Source organism: Cheilinus undulatus, linkage group 17, assembly GCF_018320785.1.
Source record: "Cheilinus undulatus linkage group 17, ASM1832078v1, whole genome shotgun sequence".
Taxonomy (NCBI): domain Eukaryota; kingdom Metazoa; phylum Chordata; class Actinopteri; order Labriformes; family Labridae; genus Cheilinus; species Cheilinus undulatus.
Genome location: NC_054881.1, coordinates 8,299,685 through 8,323,187, shown reverse-complemented (window position 1 = coordinate 8,323,187; position 23,503 = coordinate 8,299,685). Strand labels below are relative to the sequence as shown.

Sequence of the window (23,503 nt, the reverse complement as noted above, 5' to 3'; positions counted from 1 at the left end):
GCACTTTAGTTATGTTTGCATTTCCTCCTGCAGTCAGCTGATCTGGTGCACACAGCAGGTGCTGTATTTCTCAACAGAGCTGATAAACATGAAATTATAAACTCTGTTTCTTTATACAAGATGACTGATTTAACTAAAAACTCAGAAAAATTCACATTTGAATATTATTAAGCATGACAACCATCACAAACTGTCCAGGGTTCGAATTTTTTTTAAAAAGGTAATAACCTTTGACAAATTTCTCATCCGTTAACATGGAGGAAGGAGGCGGGGTCTGACCCACTCTGCAGCCAATCGGCAGTTGATGTTGACACAGTCAAGAAACCATAAAAAGTTACTAATCAGAAATGTTTGCATGTGCCAACTGAAATGGACCAAACTAAAAACTTTTACTGTGTGCAGATGATATGTAGATTTAAGAGTGAAACACACAATTCATTTATAATTCCATTTTATTTTCAATATTACGCAACATTAGAAGTATAAATATCTGTTTTAATATACAACATCTATGACATCCATAGAGCTTTCCTTGGGCAAAATACAAAACTCAAAACACTTTTATTGCACATGTTCTAAAAGACAAACCATCGTAAGCGTAAGGTCATCTAATACTAGATTTGCACAGAGGAAGAAAGAAAAAAAAAATTCAAGAAGACGAGCAGACGAAGAAAAGAAGAAACCTGACGTGAAAAGACGTTGATTACTGCACAAACAAATGTTCTCAGTGAACATCCTACTAGAAACAACATTATCTGTGACACAGAACAGAGATTTGGCAAATCAACAATATACAAAATATACATCCATGATGCTTTGTAAACAAACATTGAATGTGCTTTGAGGATTTAAATGTCGGTCTCACAGGAAAGAAAAGACAAATGTTCAAATGAAACTGATTTCAATCTGAAGAGGGAGTTTTATCAACCGTTTCAGTTCCTCTTTTTTTCATCCTCTGAACTGAAAACCGGCAAACATTAAGGTGCATTTCTTTTCTTAGAATAACATCATCAATACATTTACATTTATTTCTAATGCACATAAACATCAGTCCTTTTTAAAATCTCTGCAAGCTCATATTTCAGCTTCACTCTTAAGGACATAGATATATTCTGTTATATTAAATGAAGAATTTGTTGATTATTGTTTTTAATTGACCAACACAACAGAGCAAATAACATACGTAGTGTTCTCAGCTACTTTCCTGTTCTCCTTTAGGGTGTGAAATTTTAAAAAAGGCATCTACAGTATAGAAATGTGTTTGCATGAGCGAGTAAACTGCAGAGTGAACGCGGATATATGAGGCTCTATGTGTAGTACCAAGTATTTGCACACTAACATTAAATGTTGTGAACTTTGCAATGCAAATTATGAAGATTCCTCGTATAAAATCTTTACTCTTGTGAAGCTTTAAGCCGCTGCTCGTTATAAAGAGATCAAAACACAACACAGAGACGGAAACCTGACATCAAAATCCTTAGAAACCCTGTGTACTTAAATTTAAAAGCCTTCTCTTTTTTCTCTTACAGTTCATTTTGAATACAGACATGACCGGAGATAACATCCTTCAGAAATCCACAGCAATAATAACCTGAAAACAAACGCAGGACTACTGGCTCATCTGTTTCACCATGTTCGCATGGCAGCCATTTTTCTGACATCACATTCAAGATGGCAAGCTCAAATTCTATTTCAATGTCACGCGTGTGTTCCAAGAGGCAAGTCTCAAAGTTGTCAGATTTTCTAATACTTTGGGCTTTATACTTTGAGCTTGGTGTCAAGAGAAAAAAAAGGCCATCATGCTAAAATGGTCAATTGACCAAAAGCCGCATTTCCACTGCAGGAACTTCTCCCAGGGACACAAAACTTCAAAAATAATCTAAAGTGGTCCCATTGCATAAATTAAGGCCTTAAATATACCTCCAAGAAGTTCCTGCTACAGTGCCAGTAAATGAACTTCTCCCAGGGACCAAAAACCAAGGTACTTGGTTTGTTTGCATTGCAGAAACAAGGTTTCAAATGTCTAAGAAGTTCCTGGAAGAGAACTGGTACTCTTCAACATGCCTGGTACTATAACGTAGTTAAGGGACTTTTCCACAGGACCTAGAAATTTAAATGGTACTTTATTTATTGTATTGCAGAAACTAGGTTTTAAACCCCTTAAAAGTTCCTGTAAAAGAAACCAGCACTGGGCTACAGGGCCAATGGGATATAATAGAGAAGGAATTTTTCCCAGGGACCAAGAACTTTAGAAGGTAGTTGGCATATTTGCATTGCAAAAAGTAGGTTTTAAAACCCATGAAAAAGTTTCTGTAAGAGAACTGGTACTCTGCTACAGGCCCTGTTCTAGAACTTTAGTGAACTTATTGTGTTTCTTATGATGAGACTAGAGGTTTATCCCCCCAAAAATCCCGCAAGAGAACTAGTTCTCTGGTTCAGGGGCAGTGCCATAGTGTAGTAAAGAAACTTTGCTCAGGGACCAAGAACTTTAGAAGGTATATTGTGCTGTTTCATTGCAGAAACCAGGGTATTAAATCCATAAAAAGCTCCTGTGAGAGAGCTAGCACTCTGCTACAGGGCATGTATTGTGTAGGGGTAAAGGAACTAGGGACCTAGACCTTGACCTAGAGGACTTGGTGTGTTTCTGATGATGAAACAAGGGGTTTATCTGACAAAAAAAAAAAAAAAAAATCTTGTTAGAGAACTATTACTCTTTTACAGGCTCAGTACTATTGTGCAGTGAAGGAACTACTCAGGGACCAAGAACTTTAAAGGGTACTTGGTGTCGTTTCATTGCAGAAACCAGGGTTTTAACCCCAAAAAGTGTATTTTAGAGAATGATTTCTCTGCTTCAAGGGCAGTTCCACCTAGTACTACAGGAACCTTTCCCAGGGACCAAGAACTTAGAAGGTACTTGATATATTTACACCATTATCTGTGCATCCACTAGGGTTTTATTCCCCCCCAAAAGTTCCTACTAGAGATCTAGAACTCTGCTTCCAGACCTGTATTATGTAGTTTTAATCATGTGTTTTTCCAGTGCAGAAACTAGAGTTTTATCTCCACAAAACTTCCCATTAGAGACCTAGTACTTTTATAGTACATGGACTTATGGGGTGGGAGTCACCTTATTGTTCACAGCTGCTAACGTTTGATTTAGCTTCACAGGTCTTTGGAACTTAGCGAAAATACAGACAATAATGATTTCAAAAAACCTTTTGAGCCCTTGAAGAGACAAATAGTTCCTGCTTATTTCAGTGGAAATGCAGTTTTAGGAACACAATCTTGTTTTGTACACATATTTGATAACTCAAATAGTAGTGAGCCAGCCAACACATCGTCAACAATAAAGACATTCTTAGGAAAGCTAAAAGCCCTCACAGTTTTCTCATTTTATGCTACATTTTCAGAAATATCCCCCTCATGTCCTTTTGAATACATCTCTCTTTTCTTCAAGTTAGTTTTGGAACATGAGAAAGGTCACGAAGAAGAGGATGCCTTTGACGAGACACATCACGGTAGCTTACTTTAGACCAGAAGCAGAACATTGTACTCTATTACGCTGCAAAATCTATACATATGATACAAATGACAATCATGTAAGCCCCATGTCTCCCAGTTTTACAGTGTAGTCATATTTACACCCCTATTGCATAAAAATCAAAAAATATATGTACAGATGTCAGAGGAATGTGAATTAACACCATTAACACCTTGCTAAGAACAGCAAGATTTTTAAATCCCATTATTCTAAGGCCCCGTCGCTAATTTTTAATTTCTAGAACCATGAGATGATTCTGTAGTTTTATTCAGTTTTTTAAGTGCAGGATAAAGTGAGTTCCCTCGGTGTACCACTGCACCCAACCCCACCTAAAAAAAAAACGTCTAATTTAAGGAACAGAAACAATCATGATAGAGCTGCTAAATCGCGTGGTCTACTGCATTAAAAGACATCAGGTCCTCCGAGTCTACAAGTTTAAGAGTGCAATTCAAAAAATCATTTATGGCACTGACTCTACAGTACATCGCAACCTTTAGTAAGGCTATACGTCCCTGTCTGTCGCCTCCTGATTGCACAAAGCGAGAAACAGAAAACATCCAAACATTCACTTCACATAAAAAGTAAAAAAAACATCAGAAATAAACCACATTTCCACTGCAGCTGTGACAGGGTAGGAAACTCAGATGTTATCATGCCAAACATGTGTGTCACATAAATGATGAGATCTGTAAAAATCAGATTTCTTTAGGTGTAAGATCACTGACCTTTTCTTCAGTTTAACCATGAAAACAGATCAGAGTTAATCCAGTAGGTTCCTACTTCTGCCCAGAAAAAATTTCTTATTAGATCCAGCAGTTAGACATACTAGATGCCCATATATTGATTGATTGGACACAACAGGGAAACTTTGCCTACTGATATCTGCTAATGCCACAGATTTGCAGATGGCTAAGAGGGGCCGATATCAGCCGATACTGATGGTAAACAAACGCATCTGTGCACTCTCAATTCTGACTTTTTCCCTTGGTTTCCCGATCAAAAAGCATCAATAAAGACACAGAATACCAAGAAAAATCCAGAAAGATTGGACCACATTTCAAACTATAAAACATATTCACCGATCCATCAGCTACCATGAGATCGAAGCTAACATTAGCATTAAGCCAGGTCTTTGTTGGCATTAATGTGTCTGATCCAAACCAACGAAAAGGCTTGAATCTATCAAAGACACAACATTTATTATGAAAATACAGTATCTGCTGAAATCCCTCGATGATTTTACACTTTCAGTGTAACTTCAGCTAGACCTTCAAGCTCAGCTGTCACTGAATGTCTATGTATCATCAATGCATCGATAAGCAAGACATATAGATATATTAATCTTTCCACAGCAATAACTACTTAAGAAACTTAAGACTACGGACTACTTAAGAAATGCCTTTTGGTGTAACTTAGCTTCTGCATAAATTGTTTTAGCGTCACACTGGTTAGTCATTCAATCCTTTTTTGGGATCGTGGTTTATTCATAAGAATATTTATTGATGGGATAAGGAGGGGGATATATATTATAGCCACTCAAACAAAGAAAAAGGATCTTTTAATTTTCAAGAGAACATGAAATTTCTGGAATTATTGAGTTATTAATTTACAACAACGCAAACTGTGATAGCAGCCCACAATTATCACATTATCAGTGGCGTCTGGACTTTTAAGAGAAACTGGCACTATTCAGAGGAAAACGACACACTGAGGGAGAGATGACTCTGCTCCAACCAGTGTTTTATGTTTTGTCCCTCATAAATTCCCCATTTTTTAGTGTTATAAATCAATGAGTATATCAAGTAAAGAATTATGACTTTTTAAACTTTATGTAAATTTACAACTTAAGAATCTTATACATTTCAAATTTCTTTAAAAATTAAGGGATCCTTTAAATTCATTTTTTAAATTTGCCTAAATATAAGTTCACAGGAATAGTTCTCTGCATCAATTATGGTAACAGGAAAATTGAGTAGACCTTAAGAGTAAAGCTACACAGCTGTAATGTGATGTTGAGAGTGCAGTACAAAGGGAGGCTGCAATAAAGTTGTTCAAAATACAGATAATATCTTGAATTGATGCCGGCCTTTTCTTTTATATACTTGGTAATCAAACATAAATGTTATCCAGGAAGTAGCTGAATGTTAATGTTAGTTTCCATGTTTTTTAGTATGAAATGTGGTCCGATCTCCTTTTGGATTTTTCGTATCCATCATATTTGTAGCTCCTTTTCAGTAAGGGAACATAAACAGTCATCAGAATCTTGATGTTTATACAGTGTGACAACAACACATTTAAGTTTCCTACCTGAAGTTAGGTGCCACAGGAACATGGCCTCCGTGGGAATCTGGTCTACTAAGAGCAAATGATTGCCTACATTCACACGCTAGAAACACACACACTCTCGCCCTTCCTTCCTATCAGTATGTAACAGCTTGCCCGGTCCTCAAACAAAAAAGAAGGCATGATGATGTTTGCACAAAACATATCAAACATGTTAATACATCGCCTTTTTTTTTTTTTTTTAATTCCCTCTTTTACTTTTTGTTAGCTGAGCTCCGTGGTGACTCTTTCTGCTGCTTCCCCCTCCCCGAGTCTTTATCTGAACTGTCTTTCTGAGCAGGAGGAGCAGTTCGGGATGCGTCTCTTTTTGTGTTTTTCTGTGCCGATGTGACCTCTTGGACTGTTTCTTTTTTCTTCCTCTCAGGCGGCTCCTTCTTGCCAGAGGCTGCCTGTTTGTCAGGGGTGGTGTTGGTTCTGGTTTCAGGGCCTTTGCTACCATCCTTCTGGCCTTCCTTGGATACCTTGTTTAGTGTCTCCTGGGTTGGAAAGCTGGAGATTTTGCTTGCAATGGCGCCGATGGTTTCTTTTTTCACCGTGGGTTTGGGCAGCACTGGAGGGGGCTCAGGCTGGGAGGGGTGATCTGACACCGGCTGAGGTGCAGCTAAAGGTGAAGGAACGTGTTTTAATTTTGTGTCTTGGTTGTTTTTAATGACTGGAGGTTGCTTTTTAGGTGAGGGGTCTTTCTGTTTGGTATCAGGATTTTGTTTAACAAAAGGTGCTGGAGATACAGAAGGTTTCAGACTCGTAGAGGGGACAGCTTTAGGAGAGAGAGATTTTGGCTTTGAGTCAACGTTTTCTTTTAGAGTTTGAGCTGTTGCTACAGAGTTTTTGGGCTGGGTTTCCTTAGCAGATGGTGATTCTTCCCGCTTTACTTCTGGGGTGTCTTTTCGTTGAATATTAGGGTTTAACGGTGCAGATTCTTTAGACAGATCTCTCTGTTTCGAGGTCGGACTTTGGCCTTTGAGTGCTGCGATCGGAGAGGCAGGTTTTGCCTCCTTCTCGGTCTTCACAGCGGCATTTGCTACAGGTTGTGTGTCAGGCCTTGGCTTGGTTTTAGGACTTAAAGCATTCTCATTTGAAGCTGAACTTTTCTGTTTTGCCTCTTCTTTCTTAGAGTTTGAATCAGATGGTTTGTTTTGTGCTTTTTCAGCCAGACAGTTAGTTCTCGATTGCTGCTCTGAATCTTTCACATTCTTTGTCTTTGGTGATGTGGGATCCTCTTTTTTCTGCAGAGCTATGCTGCTGCTTCCTATTGCACTGGCAGACACAGTATTATCCTTTTTATTTATACCTAAAGTTTCTCCTGAAATATTATTAAAGAAGGAGACCATATTTGCTAGCTCCTTCTTCTGCTCCACTTTTAGGGTTGGAACACTTTTATCGTCCGTTGTTCTCACAGCTGCTTTGCTAGCTTGCACGCTGTCCTTACTGACATGTTTTTCCGAGCTGTCCTCACTTTTAGCTCTCAAACTGCTGGCCTGCTTTTCCTGCACATTAGCTGATGTTATGATAGAAACTGGTGCTTCTGTATGTGAAGAGCAGATGTTAAACGGCTGTTTTGAAAGCACGCTCTCTGGAGCGCGTTCAGGGATGTTCTGTACATTCACCTCAGAAAGAGAGGTCACATTTGAGTTCTGTGCAGAAGCTGTTTTCTTCTCCGTGCTCTGACGCTGACCTGTGTCCAAACCGCCGTTCTCGCTCTGCTTCAGTGACACAGGTAATGGCTCACAGCTGGCAGCAGCAACCGGACTCTTTGCAGGTTTCAGGCTGGCTGCAGTCAAAGAGACGTCTGTTTTGGAGCTCTGTGATGTAGTGTTTGTTGTGATTTCCTGCTGCTCTGCTTCATCCTCCTGATCTTCGTTGCTGACTTCCCGTATTGAGGGTGTTTTTCCGCAGGAGAAGTGGGAGCTATGTCGAGGGGCTCTGTGTTCGTGAGCCAGCGATGAACCGGCCTTTAAACTCGTCCTGCTCTCTGGTTTTGCTGCAAATGTCGGGGCCTCCGCTTTGCCGCTTTGAGCTTTTAACGAGTCCTGAAGTCTGTCTTGAGTTTTCTCACCACTTGTAATGATTTTCATGTCCGTGGGTGGGTTATGCGACTGATCTTTTGAAGCGACTATGCTTTGTAGGGAAGAAACAGCCTCGGAAATTGGCGAACAAGCGAGAGGGCTCTTGGGTTTTTCTGAACTTTTCAAATGCGGGATGGTTATCTGCCTCTCTGTGGGGGTCTGGAGCCAGATTTGAGGGCTCAGAGGAACTGTTTCATTCGTATTCTCTACCATCTTGGACAGGCAAGTCTCTGTTTTTGACACTCTTGGCCCTGACAGGAGACCGATGTCTAGCGTCCCCTCTAAAGGTCTCAAAGACGACACGTGGCGCCCTTCCAGTTTGTACTCAGATGAGGTTTTACGAAGTGGGGATTCTGCAGACGAGATGAGCTGCAGCTTTTCCACGGCGCTTTCTCCTCTGCCGCTGAACAGCTTCGGCGTCAGACCTTCAGGGCTGGAGTGAACGCTCCCGAGTCCGGCCTTCATGTGGTCGTGAGTCAAAGCAGAGTCCAGCTGGAGGCTTTTGGACCTGGTGGAGCCGAAGTGCAGGCTGTCGTGGATGCTGGAGGAGCAGCGGCACATGCAGTCGTCTCGTTCTTCGAAGGAGAGCCTCTTCCTGGTGAATTCGATGTTTGGAGCTTTGAAGTCCAGTCTGTCTGGTTTCATGTTATCCTTACCCGCTCTAGAGTGCTGCCAGTCTGGGTGGATGGAGCAGAGAGTCGATCGGAGTCCGCCCTCACTTTCACAGCTACCTGATGAGTCAGAAATCCCTTCGGAGGCACGTGTGGAGAGTTTTTTGTACAGGACATCTTTAAGAGTGGTGCTAGCAGCTTTAGCCTCCAGTGGACCAGAGTCTGAGCTACTTTTGTTGAGCCCCCTACCCAGAAATCCTTCATCTTTGTCCTCAGCAGCCATGGGGGAGGACTCAGAATCCCGTAGGGCGTCTTGTTTCTGCAGGGACTCCCTCCTCTCTGACCAGTCCTGCCTCTTCACAACCACTTTGGACTTCAGTTTCTCCTTATCCAGCTCCTCCACTGACTCCTGCCGGCCCACTTTGCGGGTGATGGGTCTCTTTAAGCAACCCTGCTCCACGGGTCGAACACGGGTGATCGGCGGCGGCTCACAGGCCGTTTCCTCCACACTCTGAAGGATGTTGTAATCCTTCTGCTCCTCATCCTGCACCTCCTCCTGTGTCACCTCCAGGCTGTGCTTTCTGGGACACAGGTGCTTCTTATCTCCAGAGTAAGACGGGGAAAGCTTCTCCTCTGACTGGACTCGTTTCAGGAGGGGTGAGCGAGGTGGCTCGGCGCTTTTTGGGCGCACAATGTGGCGTACGATCGTGGGAGGGGAATGTATCTTTGCAGGAAAGGCTTGTGTTGTCTTGGAAATAGAAACAGAGTGTCCACTGAGGAGAGGAGAAGGGGAGCGCTGAGGAGAAGTAGGCTGGGGGGTGGGAGAAGGTGTGCGAGCCAGAGGAGAAAGAGGGATGCTGCCGGCAGACTTGCGGCGCCCCTGACGGAGCCTTTGACCTGGCAGCTTGGGGCCGAGGCCGTGGAGGGTGGAGGGACGGATGTGGCCTGAGCCTGCGGGGGAGTTTGGAGCGCTGGAGCTGGGGGAGCTGCTCTGGGAGGAGTTACCACCTGGAAAGACAAAAATAAAAACAGATATCATATATAAAAGGATTATAAACAGAGAAACTCCTTCATAAGAGCTTGATGAGTTGAAATCTCCACCTGACTGGGTGAAGTCTGGAGCGGGGCGGAAGGCGGCAGTGGGGGAACGAGGGGAGAGACTGTGAGTGGGGGAGCCGGGGAGACTCTCACCAGAGGACAGCGAGTGGTTCAGAGAGGAGAAGCTGCGGCTTGTGTGCAGGAGAGGAGATGGCTGCATCGCAAAACGTCTGAAAAGGGAGCGACGCCTGGAAGAAACAGGAGAAAAAAAGAGACAGAAGACATCAGTCAAGGCTTTAATCAACCAAGACACCTAATACTTCAAATATATCATAATGTTGTGCATTCTTGCAGACCTTTGGCTCTTACAAGCTAAAGGAGCAGATGCTATAGGATCGAAAACAGCTCAACCCAAGGTCTATAAAAAAGGAATAACGTGGTGGCACAGAGCAACGTGAATAAAATCGCAAGACAAAATTGATGAATAATCCAAACTGCTTTCATCTTGCTTGTATTTTTGCTTACAGTGTTACAATGGCATTCAGCAGACGCTTTTGTCCAAAGCAACGTATATCTGAGTAAGTACAACAAAAGCAAAGATCTAAGCAGGAGGAAACAACATCAGTAAGTGCTGCAAAGTGCTTCAAGTCTAACTGTATGAAGGTGCTGCCATGCAGTGCCAGAAAAAAGATGGTCTAAGACCACAGAATTGATTGTCCTAGAGAAACAAGAATGTCAGTCTTCATTGTGTTGTACCACTTTTTCTGAATATAACAGATAAAGCCAATTTTTCAAAGTCAGAGTGAACCCTCTGGACTTGTGGGTATGGTCCAGTGGTCCACCACATGAGGTGGTGTACATCCAATCAGGGATTTATAGATGAGAATATACAATTGTAAAAAAAGGCACTAAACAGATTTTAACTGTTTTTAAACACCTAATATATAGATTAAATGAGCTGTAATCAATTATATTGCACTTCTGATTATAATACATCATGCTTTTTTAAAAGGATGCACAAAATACTGTGCACTTAAAAGTCTCTTTTAACAGTTTTAATGTCTAATCAACCCAGAGACCATGTCTGTGCACACACATATCCAACTATCTCAGTGTTATCTCAGTGTCTACTGCCCCCTAGAGGCCAAAAAGGAAACACAGAGAGGCCAGATCATTCCCTCATCTTTTCTCTGCAGCACTACTGTTCTGTGCTCAGTCAGTTCCACAGTTTCCTACTTTCCCTTTTAATTAGTACAATTTTAACATCATGGAGTTGTTATTTTGTGGCATAAAGTGATTGCCCTACTGAGAAGATAAAAACTTGTTTCCGTCAAAAACTTTCTTGACAATTTCAACAGAATATCATCTAAATAAAGTTCCTACACATTTAAAAAAAATCTAATTTAAGACTTTTTAAGACCTGAACTGAGAAAAAAGAATTTGCACTATTTTTCCACAGCAAACAGTCTAAATATTAGATAACCTGAACTGTTGATGAAATGTCAAATGGTGTTGCACAAATCTTTTGTTTTGGTCATAAAAATCCAAATTTGATGCTTCCTGGCGCTTCTGTTCTATCAATACGCCATTAATCATAACACACTTTAGCATGTGTGTTAACCTGATGTAAACCTTTTAACTACCAAAAATCAGAATACATTTTTTTGTTGGGGAAGATCTGATAACATAAGAGTGGGCTACAAGGATTTTTTATTGGGCAACCTGGCAGCTCAGATGTTAGAGAACTGGACAAGTACAGAGTTTATTGAATGACAGTGAGTCAGATAAAATCAGATACAAGTCTGAGGGTCCAACACTGAACTCAATGAAATTTGGAGATTATTTATGCAACAATTTGTAGAGGAGGATGTTCAAAATCCTTCAAGGTTGGCTAGAAAATGAAGAACCTGTCTTAGTCACATGCCTTTAAGAACTCTCACTAGAAAAGTTTTTAGGACTTTCTAAGGCCTTAGATTTCAAATGTGCAATTTAAGACTATTTAAGACTTTAAGTACTGATTCAAATTCAAGACAGTGAAGACTAAAACCAAGACATTTTGGAGAAATGAACGAGTTTGGCAGAGATTCATACCTCTCTGGTGTTTTCTCCTTCTTGGGCTTTTTGGCACATCGGACCATCTTACTCCTGTAGCTGTTCCTCCGGGCTGGACCAGTTTTTATTGAAGTGTTTTCAAACGGGGTTGTGGAGATGGCCACTTTGCTGCCACTCTGAAAAAGAAAGAAAAAGACTTCAGGTACTGTATTTTAAATTTGAAGTCTAATACTACATTTTATCACCCTGAAATCTACAAAATTGTGTTCTCTTTTACCTTGAGCAGCAGCTCCACCACTTCAGTGTGGACCAAACCGTGGACCGGTTCTCCATTCACATGAGTGATGAGGTCTCCTGCTTTAAGACCAGCCTTGTGGGCAGGTCCACCTTCTTCTACGTTCTGGTTAACACACAAGAAGAAACAATACATTTTTTATACAGCTGGTAAATATACAAGAGTTACTCTGATTGGTGACCGATTTCAGTCAATTTTCATTAAATATATGTGATTGATAATTGACTGGTATCAGCAACAAATAACCCGACTGGGGCATCTTTATATGGGAGCCAATGATAGGTTGCTAGCATCCTTACCCAGACCATGTGGTAGACGGTGTAGACGTCGCCCTCACAGGCATACACCCTGATGGCCCTCAGTGTGAATCCAAATTTCTTCCCTGAGCTGTGGATAATGACAGGTTGCCTCGGGTTGTTAGTGCAGAGTGAGGAGGAGTCCCGGCTCGGAGAGGAGTCTCTGGAGGAAGGATCTGAGGAGAGGGAGTAAGGAGACAGCGGGCTGGCCAGCGGAGACACCCCAAAGATATCTGCAAGAATAAGAGATAATCGCCATCAGAGCAGAGTCCTTTATTGAATCAATGAGACTTTGAGCGTCGCTACAGTCATAGCGAGGTGTTGCTCTAAAGCTCATTCACGCTGCTCCCGCTGAGGGTGAAGCTAATGGGATTTTCTCTCCCAGCAGTGAAGACCTCTCACTCCCACCCTGTACGCTTTCTTTCCTTGTTAGCGGCTCCTGCTCAGCTACTTGCCCGCAGCCACTCTGTAAAATGGGACTCACAGTAGGTGTCATGCCGGGCCAATTTTGCACAGATCCATAGCGCACTTTCATCTCTTTCACATGATTTGTTCAAAGCCTGTTGCTCTTTTTCTAATTCCTGTCACGTTGTTGCTCTGACAGACTTTAACCTTCATAAAAACTGGTTGAGATCAGACTTTTGAGCATGTGTACCGGTCTATGCATGTGAGGTGTTCTTGGACTCACCTCCAGGAATGAGGAGGGACAGAGCCCCGGTGGAGATGGACTTTGGGACTTTGGGCACTGCCCCGGTCCTCTCTGCAGCACTCTCAGGACGTAGAGAGCTGCTGTTAGCCGCCTGATCTGTGGAGGTGTTAGTGGGGCAGTCAGGGCTCTCTAACCCCTCACCTCTGGGTGTCAGCTGGTCCAGATGTTCTGAGAAACTTCCTAAACATTGCAGAAGAAGAAAATCAAGGAAGATTAAACAGTTATTGGTTTAAGTTATTGCACTATTGCAATGGTGTCCAAGCTTTTGCCACTGAGGGCCACATACAGAAAAATAAAAGGATGTTGGGGCCACTTTAATATCCACAAAGCAAGGTATATGACATTGACTAAGTCAGAAGCAGAATAAAGGAGGAGCTGGGGTGGAGGAGTGTTGCAAGAGCAGTATGCAGAGAGAGCGTCAGAGCCTGGCCACACAAGACCAGTTTAAATAAGGCAGCATGAGAGCGATTGGCCAATAGCGTGCTTAGGGTAAATCAGTGTGGTGTCAGCTGATGAGGGCTTGCATTAGATCAGCTGATCAGGGCAGGGCTTGACTCTGAAGCCTGCCTGAACTAATGCTAAAAGCTTGATTTAATGGCTAACAAGGCAAATACACAATCAATTCCAGTTTTTTGGTGATGCCAATCAGATTTCAGGGGGCCCTGGTTGGTTCTAGCAGCCACTGGGATATTATTGGCACTGCTATTTGCCAAAACTCTTCAAGGAGTTAGGAAACAAGATATTATTTTTTTGGATTGCCAATATTCTTACATTGTACAGTGTTGTCTGAGTTTAGTCACAAAAATCATATCAATAAATTTTTCTTGTTAAGATATTTGTTCACAGAATTCGCATGGTAGCAGTGTCTTATGCTGAAACTGTGAAGCACAAGACAGTTGAGCACATGCTCCATGATCAATTGGGCGCCATATCTTATTTAATTTCTACATTTTGCTGCGGGCCAATCAAAATTGGACCACGGGCTGCATTTGGCCCCCAGGCCATAGTTTGGACACCCCTGCATTATTGGTATTCTACACATACTGTCAAAGGAAAATAACACTGATTGTCAACTCTGGTTTATAACAAAAAGATTTGAAAGCTCATAATACAGAATAAGAGTCAATTTAAACACAAAATAGAACAATAAATTGTATTATTTTAAAACTTTGATGTCTTTTATGCCTACAAGAAACAGATTTATGATTGTAGAATTTTTTTTGTTAAGGTTGTACTGTGTCCGAACTTTTTTGAAAGTCATGTGACATGATGTTTATGAACAAACTGAAAAAAATAACAAAAAAGGGAGCATCAATGCCCTCATTGAACTCACAGAAAGGGTGCAAAATGTCCCAAAATGTCAAAGTTACTATTTAAAAGTGTAAAGGAAAAAAAACCCTCAAGGTTCTTGTCACCGCGTTTGTCAAGCAGCATGCTTTGACTTTCCAAGGAGGGTATGGCTAGAAACCTCCATATGAATGGATACTTAATGGCAATCCATACTGAATACAAAAAATTAGTTCAAAAGCAAATAATCTATATTAGCATTAATATCAATAAGAGGGTGCAACAAGCGTTATGCTAAAAAGGAGGTGGCTGGGGTGGAGGAGGTTAAGCTTTGCCAGCTGCAGCGGTGTGGTGCATCAGCAGTAATGCAAGCAGGGTCAGTGAGAAGTATATAAATACACTGCTGTGTTGAAAGGAATAGCTGTGATTGGTTGTGAGAGCTGGGAAGCGATAATTGGGCTCAGCTGGCTAACTGTGTCCTGCATGAACTAACGGAGAGCTTCATATATCAAAGTTGTTTCATTCTCTTTTCTGCTGCCGGTATGTTCAGTATTTATGTAAAATTGTTCGTCTTATAAAGTTACATAACAGGCACTTTTTAACAGTATGACTTTGTACCAGAGAGCGTGGCTCCACTGTGGGTGCTTCCTGGAGTGGTGGCATCGGGCTCATCCTGTGGGAGCTCTGCCATGCTGAAGGAGGTCTTACTGGGGTCACCGAGGCCGGAGGTCTCGTCTCCCTCGCTCTCTGCTGAGATGGCAAACTTTGGTAACAAGTTGGGGCGCGGGCCCTGATTCACGCTGTCTGTGTCCGTAGAGTGGGACAGGGAGGGCCTGAAGGAAAGAGAACAGTCTCATGAGATAAACGGGTTCAAAACTCTGTGAAAGCAAAATGTGAGTGGAATCTTTTGGTTTTTTTGGGTGTTATCAAGAGTTGGAAAGTTCTCTGCTTGTAGGGCCAACATTTTTAAAGGAGTACTTTAAAGATAGAGAGTTAAAGACTTGTCTAGGTGAGCGTACATTTCAGCGAAGTCTGGCGTCCAGCTGAGAGAGTCGACCGTCAGCGGGCTCTCACTCTTCTTCCCCTCCGTCTCTCCTTTCTCCTCCAGGTGACCGCGGGACAAATCCAAGCTGCTGTACACCTGAAAGCACACAGAAAGTACAGTTCACCTCAGTGCATGCAGGGTAAAAATGCTAATTTAAAAACAGGAGTTCAGGTGATGTTGGATAATGACTGTAGGGTTTTTAATGATTAACTGGAGAGCAGAGACAGTGTACTGTATGTGTTAAAGCATGTCACTTCCTCTGAGACGCCCCAGTGCTTTCTGAGAGCCTGTAAAGCTGTGTTGATGTGAGAGAGCAGCATACTGCAATGCAGCACAACAGTGACTCCCAGCTTGTACGACTGTATTGTGTTTTGTGTCCTACATTACCAGGACAGACAAAAAACACAGAACTGATTTGCAAGCGGAAAATATATGCAAAGCTGAAACCTATGTTTAATACTGTAGGGGTAAACTGGGAGTGTAGGGGGGAGGCGTACATTTCCATATGAAATACAGATCACTCATGCTTTCTTTCCCATGAGAAAAGCAGCAGGACAGATGAGGGCATTAACTCATTTACATCCCTGATCATGGTCGACGGAGACTGGAGATATTTGAGGGGGTGAGATTAAGGACGAACCTTTGAGAATCGGTGAGAACATGAGGAGAACTGCCGCAGCTCCACGTTGAAGTCTTCATCGTTTGTGTCGTCCTCCTCTGTCTCCAGGTGGTGGTATCTCTCAGAGCGAGCTATGAATAGAGAGAGTTTTATTTCCAGATAGTTAATGCTTCAAACCAGAATCCAAAGCTTTACTGCCAAACAGGCCCGCCCACAGATTTGTCTGGGCCTCTGATAAACCCAGAGAATAGGCCCTTCCCAAATGTGATTTATTGATGATATCAGTGCATGCCTGTTGGATCTGTAGCATTGGTGCTAGCATCCTGGCTAATAGTTCCCTCATTTTGGAGCAGAAAAGTGTGTCCAGCTATTATTGTGTTCTGATGTGGGAATTATTTCTATCACCACCTTTCCCCATCCGTTATTGCCTCATCTTTCTGCCACTTTTCACCCATTCTTGGTTCTTATCACACATTTTTGCCACATTTCTTTTGTCATTAATCCTGGTTTTGCCCCTTGTCACCCATTTTTGCCAAGTTTCATCCATATTTGCATTTTTTTGCCCCTTTCTGCCCATTACAGCAACATCTTTTAGCAACTTATTGCCTATTTGAGCTGCCTTTTGCTATTTTTACCAATTTTTGTCAGTTTTGCTGCTTAACACCCATTTTTTGCCACTTCTCTCCCATTTTATGCCAAATTTTCTCCTTTTTTGGCCTCTTGTTGCCCATTTTACATTTTTTTTCTACTTGTCCTGTTTTTGTGCTTTTTCAACCATTTTTTTCCACTGTTTTTTCCCCAATTTTTGCCCTTTTTTCTCATATGTCCATATTTTTCCCCTCTTTTGCATTGTTTTGCCACTCATCCACATTTTCCTGTTTTTGCCCAATTGTGCCACTTTTGCCCATATTTGCATTTTTGCCCCTTTTCCCCATTTCTGCATCTTTTTACATTTTTTTTAACCTGATTTAGCTGCCTTTTGCTATTTTTACCAATTCAAGCCCCTTCTAGTCCATTTCTGCTGCTTGACACCCATTTTTTCACTTTGTTTTGCCAAATTTTCCATTGTTTTTTGTCTCTCGTTCCTATTTTACAGTTGTTGTTTTCCATCTCATCCCATTTTTGCGCTTTTTCACCCATTTTTGCCACCGTTTGAACCTTTTTTTCACCATTTTTGCATTGTTTCTCACCACTCATCCACATTTTTGGTTTTTCACCCATTTCACATGTTTACCCCCCTCTATTGGGCAGCCTTGCTGCCAGGTAGGTTTACACAGAAGAAATCTGACTGATCTGAAATATAGGGGGCGCAACCTAACTGCTAGACCATCTGCACCCATATGACTGAACATCCATCCTTTTTTGTACACCACTTATCCTGCTTGGGGTCCTGGAGGCTGGAGCCTATTCCAGCTGTCACTGGGAGAGAGGTGAAGTATTTGGTATTTGTTTGTGTGGTAAAAACTCACTGTCGAAGTAGCTGGTGTCGTCTTCAGACTCAAGCTGAGGGATAAACTCAGCCTTCTGCCTCAGGAGACTATTCCAGTCCAGGTTGTGAAAAAACTGATGCTGCTTCACTTCAGCAGCTCCTCCTGCAAACACAACAAATAATACAAATAAAGAACACGTTTTAATAGGATTGAAAAAAAAAAACTTGTCTGGAACAATTGAAAAAACACCCTCTGACAATGAGCGGATTGGTTCCACTCTAGAGATAAAAAAAAGCTTACTCTAGTTCTTCCTTCTGATATCATGTATATAAATTATGCAGAACTGTTTCTGCCTGTGACCTTTATTGGACTAGTAGGAGTCAATGTGAATCACAGAACATGGAGGCCCGGTTGTCCCCAGACTGAACTGTGTACGGGTGTCCCTCTGATTAAAAGCCTTTATCCTGGGTCACGTCCACTTTCACATCTCCACTCTCTTACTGGCTGATCATGCATGGGACTAGATTCATGCACTGTTGAGGAAATAATCACAATTGATCAAAGGAAAAAGGTGAGGAGGCCATGGGATAAACGGTTCTGCTGTTAGATGACCTCAATTTCTCCCCCCGGTGACTTGGAATAATGAGCTCTGCTGAGGTGGCTCTGACGGTCACACGAGGATTTATGGGGGTCTCTTATTGCCTGTGCCACATTTTGTGTCCTCTGAGTGTTCGTACCTGTGCCCATCCTTTCTAGAGGGTTCTGTCTGAGCAGTAAGGTGATGAGCTCCTGAGCGTCTAGGGGAGGGGCGTCCTCTCCTTCAGGCCAGTTGATCTCATCTGCAAAAACAGCACGACGCAGGCCATCAGCTTGTATTGAAATACTTTATATGCAAGCAACTCATGACTTTAAGGTATGATATGCAGAATTTTGCACTGACTAACTATGTATAATTCTCACATTATGTCAAATATTTCCAACAGTTTTAAAAGGCAGAGAAATTCTTGATTTTGCTTAATGCATTCTTCATTGTCCATTTTAGCATGCTTTGGTTTAGACATGTCATTATCTCCCTGCAGCCATAGCGATATGAAATAAGTCCACCACTGCTCCTTAATGTCTTATTTCCCTTTCCAAAAGTCATCTGCACCTTGCACTATCAAAAATGTACTTTTGTACTATTCCCTTATTTCCTTTTCAATCCATAACAAGTTCCTTTGTCCATGTTTGGGTACATGTTGTATCCAAGTATAAAAGCAGCTTTGTATCAAAACAGGAAATCACGGCAACAACAACAACAGATATTTGCTATTAAAAAGCTGAACTGTTTGCCAGCCCTACTAAAAAGTGAAGTAGTATCATGTTTAATTTCTTTGAAATTTTTTTTTCAGGTCACATAATCAGGGAGAAAAGCTGTTAAAAGTAGCCTTTGTCATTCTCTCTATGAGCAAATGCTTTGAAAGCGGTTTACAGCATTAGCCAGGAAGGCCACTTTTAGCCAAACAGTCTGGCTGCAGACTGTAGATCTCAGACAGTCCCTCTCGCAGACCATTGATCTAAGACACTGTATCTGCCAGAATGGGGACGTCATAATATACTGAAACAAGATACTTCCAGTTGTAGATAATTAGCTTTATTTAGCAACAAAGTCTTGGAGCCAAAATGAAGTTTCTATTTTGTTTTGCAAGTTTTAATTTAATTCTATCATCCATCCATTTTCTAGACCACTTCTCCCATTGGGGGTCATGGAGGGGCTTGAGTCTACCCCAGCTGTCACTGGGCTAGAGGCGGGGTACACCCTGGACTGGTCGCCAGTCAATCACAGGGCTGCCTTAATTCTAATTGTGTGCAATCCAAGACACCATGTAATCAAGGGGAGGTGAGAATAAAGGCAAAAAGTCTTTGGTTGGGTGAGCCAGCAGAGTAGCCAGTATGAAAAGGAAATTTTAAGTTTTTGTTTAATTTTGTGTTTACAGTAGAACAGTGGACTTTGTCAACAGATACATCGACATATCCAAACGTTAGAGTGAACTTTGTTATTTCTTCAAGCTGAGAATGCATCCAAAAGTAATTTCTTACATTCAGTCTTCAGTGACTATATAAAGCTACAATACTGAATTTGTTAAAAATGGTCACTACAGTTACATTCAAGGAACAACCACACTGTAAACATTACAAACATAGCAACAGTTCATAAATTAAACAGAAAGAAAAGGTCAGAGGTCTATTCCAGGATTAAATTATGCATAGATGCATTTCTGAAGTGCGCAAACGTTGGCTTGCTTTAGCTCTGTTTCAGCTAAAGCTACGCCATGGACATCTCTACTGCTATACTAGCAATGCAGTTTATGTTACTATGTAAGCTTATGTAGCTAAGTTAGTTTTAGCAGCATGAGCTTTAGCAAATGTAGCTACAGCTAACATAAGCTACACAAGCTTTGTAGATAATTTAGTTACGTAACTTATGTAGTTAATGCAGCTAGCCTAGATAATGTTAGCTAGGTAACTTTGTTAGTATAGATATCCATAAGCTTCTTCAGCTTTATCTTTAGCCATGTAGCTCCTTTGTCTAATTAGCTTAAGCAGCTAACAGAGCTAGGTTTGCTATATTAGAATGTTTTCATGGAGGTGAGCTTTTTTCCTGTAAGCAGACTATTTATTCTGCCTTATTAAACATTTTGGGTTCAACTTTTAACTATTTGTGTCCTAACCCTACCTCAACCCTAACCTAATCAAAAGTTCAGTCAGATTTATTTGACATGTTTTAGCATGTATTTCCATTCTGACAGATGCAGTGTCTCACAAAGGTGTGTGTAGGGGGAGGGCTGAGATCTACAGTCTGCAGCCAGACCCCTCTCCTTTTCTCCTCATGATGTGAAATTCGTCCATGAAACAAAAACATTGGTTATCTGGTGGGTAAATAAACAAAGTAATAAACAGGAAGTAATTGGTGGAAGTGGGCAGAGCTTAATAGCACATCTATACTCAGCATCTTTTGTTAAAGTTTTGATTAAGAGCTCCCTGGTGGCTGAATTTACATACTGTGTATTTATGTGTTAATGTATTTCTATAAAATCTGGAACACAAGCCACTCCATCATACATGATGCTGCCTGTTCTGGGAAGCCTTTCCATGTTGACAAAAGGGTACAAAGGAATATTTTTTCTGTGTATGATTTGACAGTCTTGCAACAGACAAAGAAGAAAGAAAACAAAGGGAAAGTATCGAAAATAAGGTCAAGGTTTACAACTTAAAAACAAATCAGACATGGTGTTATGCTGCACCATTCTTGTTTACTGCTTTGAGTAAAAGAGAGTGTAGGTGCAACAGTAACTGCTGTATTTTAATTAACTTCTAGAAAGTCATTCCACTTAACAGACAAATGTTTTATAAAAGCTATTACCATGATAAATAGTTTTCTATGTCCCATGCTGTGGAAACGCCTTCTGAGTTTTAAAAATTGTAAACTAGTCTGTAAGCACAAAGCTCAAAGGTATGCAAAATCTCCTTTTTATTCTGAGGTTTATATTTCTTTCCTGAGGCAAGTTTTACCCAACTTAGACCTAATAAAGCTGATATTAATAATGCTAACAGTGCTCCTTTTATTATTGTATTCCAGACAAAACAAAGCGAGTTTGACGGTGTTTGCATAAAGCTGAAAGAGGGGTTTCAGTGAAAAGCCTCCTGGATAAGCACTGAATGGGGGGCAAAGCCTGTCTGTGGCATACTGATTGTCTACTCGGTGCACAGTTTGTCCCCCATTTTAATCAAATTTGGGCGGGGAGCTATGAATATGTATGTGCGGCCTGAGGCCACAGTGGCATGCATTCAGCATGTTCAGGCCCCTTTAATTAACAGTGGATCGCTGAGGCTGGGTACAGTGTGATTGAGAGCATACCAAATCAGTCATGGCATGCCATTCATTTCCACGGCACAGATAAAGGCTTTTATCCTCCGCCTGCTAATAACACAATTCATCTGAGCCACAACACGGACAAGATAAAAGCTCCTGTTTCTCAAGGATTGAGTTTTTCTCTGTGCTGCTGTCACCGAGGGACTAAAGGAAAACAAACTAACATCATCATCATCGTATTAAAACTTCACTTGTGGTCTAAAGTCGAACAAAATCCACTTACTGCCATCTGTTTTACTACAAACCCTCGGGGAAATCTCATTCTTTAATAAACACAGAAATATGCACTCCAGATAATTCCATGTGGTCACTATTTGAATGTTTAATTCATATCTGGATGAACTCTGGGAATTTATGCAGATTTTCTCAACATCATCTGCATGCCAGGCGCTTTGAAACTTTGCTAAAAGCCGCCGTTAACAGAAAATATGTGCAGTAAAATTTTATTTCTCTAACCAAAAGCAATAAATCAGACATTTGATTTAAAAAAAGGAATTAAAAAAGGCACCAAATGGGTTTTGAAAATTGTGAAACATGAGTGATCCCCAAGTGAGATTTTTTAATGTGCACTACATTTGAAACAGACACGTTTTCTCATATAAATATGCTGGAAAGTCTGTTAGCAGTCAAGGCTAACTGCCAGCATTTCACCAAGGATCACAAATCTACGAGTAAATCTGAAAGCCATTTTTGACACAATATTAAGCTTTATTACTGGATTTAATCAAAAGACAAAGGATGAATCCTGCAAAACATAAATTACAAACAAGACCTGGTTCATGTTTAAATCTCCTTAGCTTCGCACATTCAAATCTTGGCCTTTTTGACCACTCATAGGCTTAACATCTGCATATCCCTCTGCTTCCATCATATTTGTTTGATTTTATTCCTGTGAAAAAGGCTTAAAGCTACGGCCTTCACTCTGTTACTCAGACACGTGAGCTACTTTTGCCATCTGTCCCCAAAGTTCATCTTGAAATGGGTAAAAGAAGTTGCAGTCATGCCGCTTCTGCAGCCTGGAATCTACTGAAGGAAAATTTGTGTCTGGGGGAGCTGGTCTCCCTAAATTATTCTAAAAGTAGATTAAAGGAGCTGGAGGAGGATGCATCAGGTTGTAGGTGTTTTAACCGATTACTCTTCTGCTCTGTGACAAGGATTGGTTCATTTGTTCTGTGACTGCTCTTTTTATGTCTGTAACTGTATTAATTGTGCTGCAGCATGCCTTGGTCAGGCCAGGACACTCTTGTCAATGAGATTCTCAAACTCAGTGAAGTTTTACTACTTAAATGAACAGCAATAGAATAAATAACAAATTCACAAGCTTTGTTAAGCAAGGTTTCTAGCTTTAGCTTCCAGTGACAGCTATTAGCACACAAAACAACTTAACCATAAATTGCATTAAGTAGCTAATAATTAAAATACTTTCATAAGATAAATAAAAAAGGAACAACTGGCTACTCAAAATGCTTCATTTGTGAGCTTAAGTCTGCAAGTAGAAGTCCTTGTATCCAAGCCTCGTTGTTAGCAGATGACTTAAGACCCCCAGATCTTGGGGCACTCAGATGGCCCAGAGCCTTGGTTCTCAACTGGTGAGTCTGGACCCAAAAGTGGGTTTTTCCTGGCTCCTTCCCTGCATGTCTCCATTCCCAATTCTCATCCCAGTTTCTGATTCTACCCACTGTCCTACTCTATAAGGGAAGGTACAGAAACCCCCATAATACATCACTAAAAAGAAAAAAGAACATCCTAAAATCCTATTTAGTAATGATAAAAACTGAATCAGAGGTTGTTTACTGGGGATTGAGTTGCTGTATAAATCTCCAAACCTTGCTCAAAATGTAACATTTCAAAGCTTACATGAGGTTTGGACTGGGTATCACTCTTATCAACATTTGGATGGAAAAACTGACATTTTTTAAGGAACAATGAAGAATAAGAATAAAAAAGGGTCTTGAAAATAACATTCCAAAAACTTACTTATTCCTGCATGAAATTCCATTAAACGGAGGATATAAAAGTCTACACACCCCAACAAAATGATAAGTCTTAGACATATCCTCTCTTTTTTTCCAGTAACCAATAACCTGTCAAATTCAATAGAAAATACATCTTCAAATAGAAAAAAATTACAAAAACTTGACAGATTTGAGCACTTCTGAAAGGAACAATGGGAAAACTTTGACATGTAGAGAGGGAGGCTATGCTGATAGACTCCTACCCAAAAGTACCCAAAGGTATTTTATATCTACTTTTAAATC

At 41.1% G+C, this 23,503-nt stretch overlaps 1 protein-coding gene across 13 annotated transcripts in view; it reads right to left on the bottom strand.

Annotated features, from left to right (window-relative positions):
* Positions 1–434: 434 nt before the first annotated feature.
* mast4 (microtubule associated serine/threonine kinase family member 4) overlaps positions 435–23,503 on the bottom strand; it is a 198,229-nt gene continuing 175,160 nt past the window's right edge. For 12 of the 13 annotated variants that reach the window (XM_041811256.1, XM_041811257.1, XM_041811258.1 and 9 more), the window contains 11 exons: positions 18,070–18,171; positions 17,372–17,494; positions 15,924–16,033; positions 15,258–15,379; positions 14,857–15,071; positions 12,931–13,131; positions 12,246–12,475; positions 11,929–12,051; positions 11,691–11,827; positions 9,663–9,847; positions 435–9,569 (listed from right to left, as the gene is read on the bottom strand). In XM_041811256.1, the coding sequence (XP_041667190.1) occupies positions 6,079–9,569; positions 9,663–9,847; positions 11,691–11,827; positions 11,929–12,051; positions 12,246–12,475; positions 12,931–13,131; positions 14,857–15,071; positions 15,258–15,379; positions 15,924–16,033; positions 17,372–17,494; positions 18,070–18,171 (5,039 nt within the window). In that variant the 3' untranslated portion in view covers positions 435–6,078. The remainder of the gene's footprint in view (positions 9,570–9,662; positions 9,848–11,690; positions 11,828–11,928; positions 12,052–12,245; positions 12,476–12,930; positions 13,132–14,856; positions 15,072–15,257; positions 15,380–15,923; positions 16,034–17,371; positions 17,495–18,069; positions 18,172–23,503) is intronic. The other variant, XM_041811264.1, reaches the window with a different exon arrangement.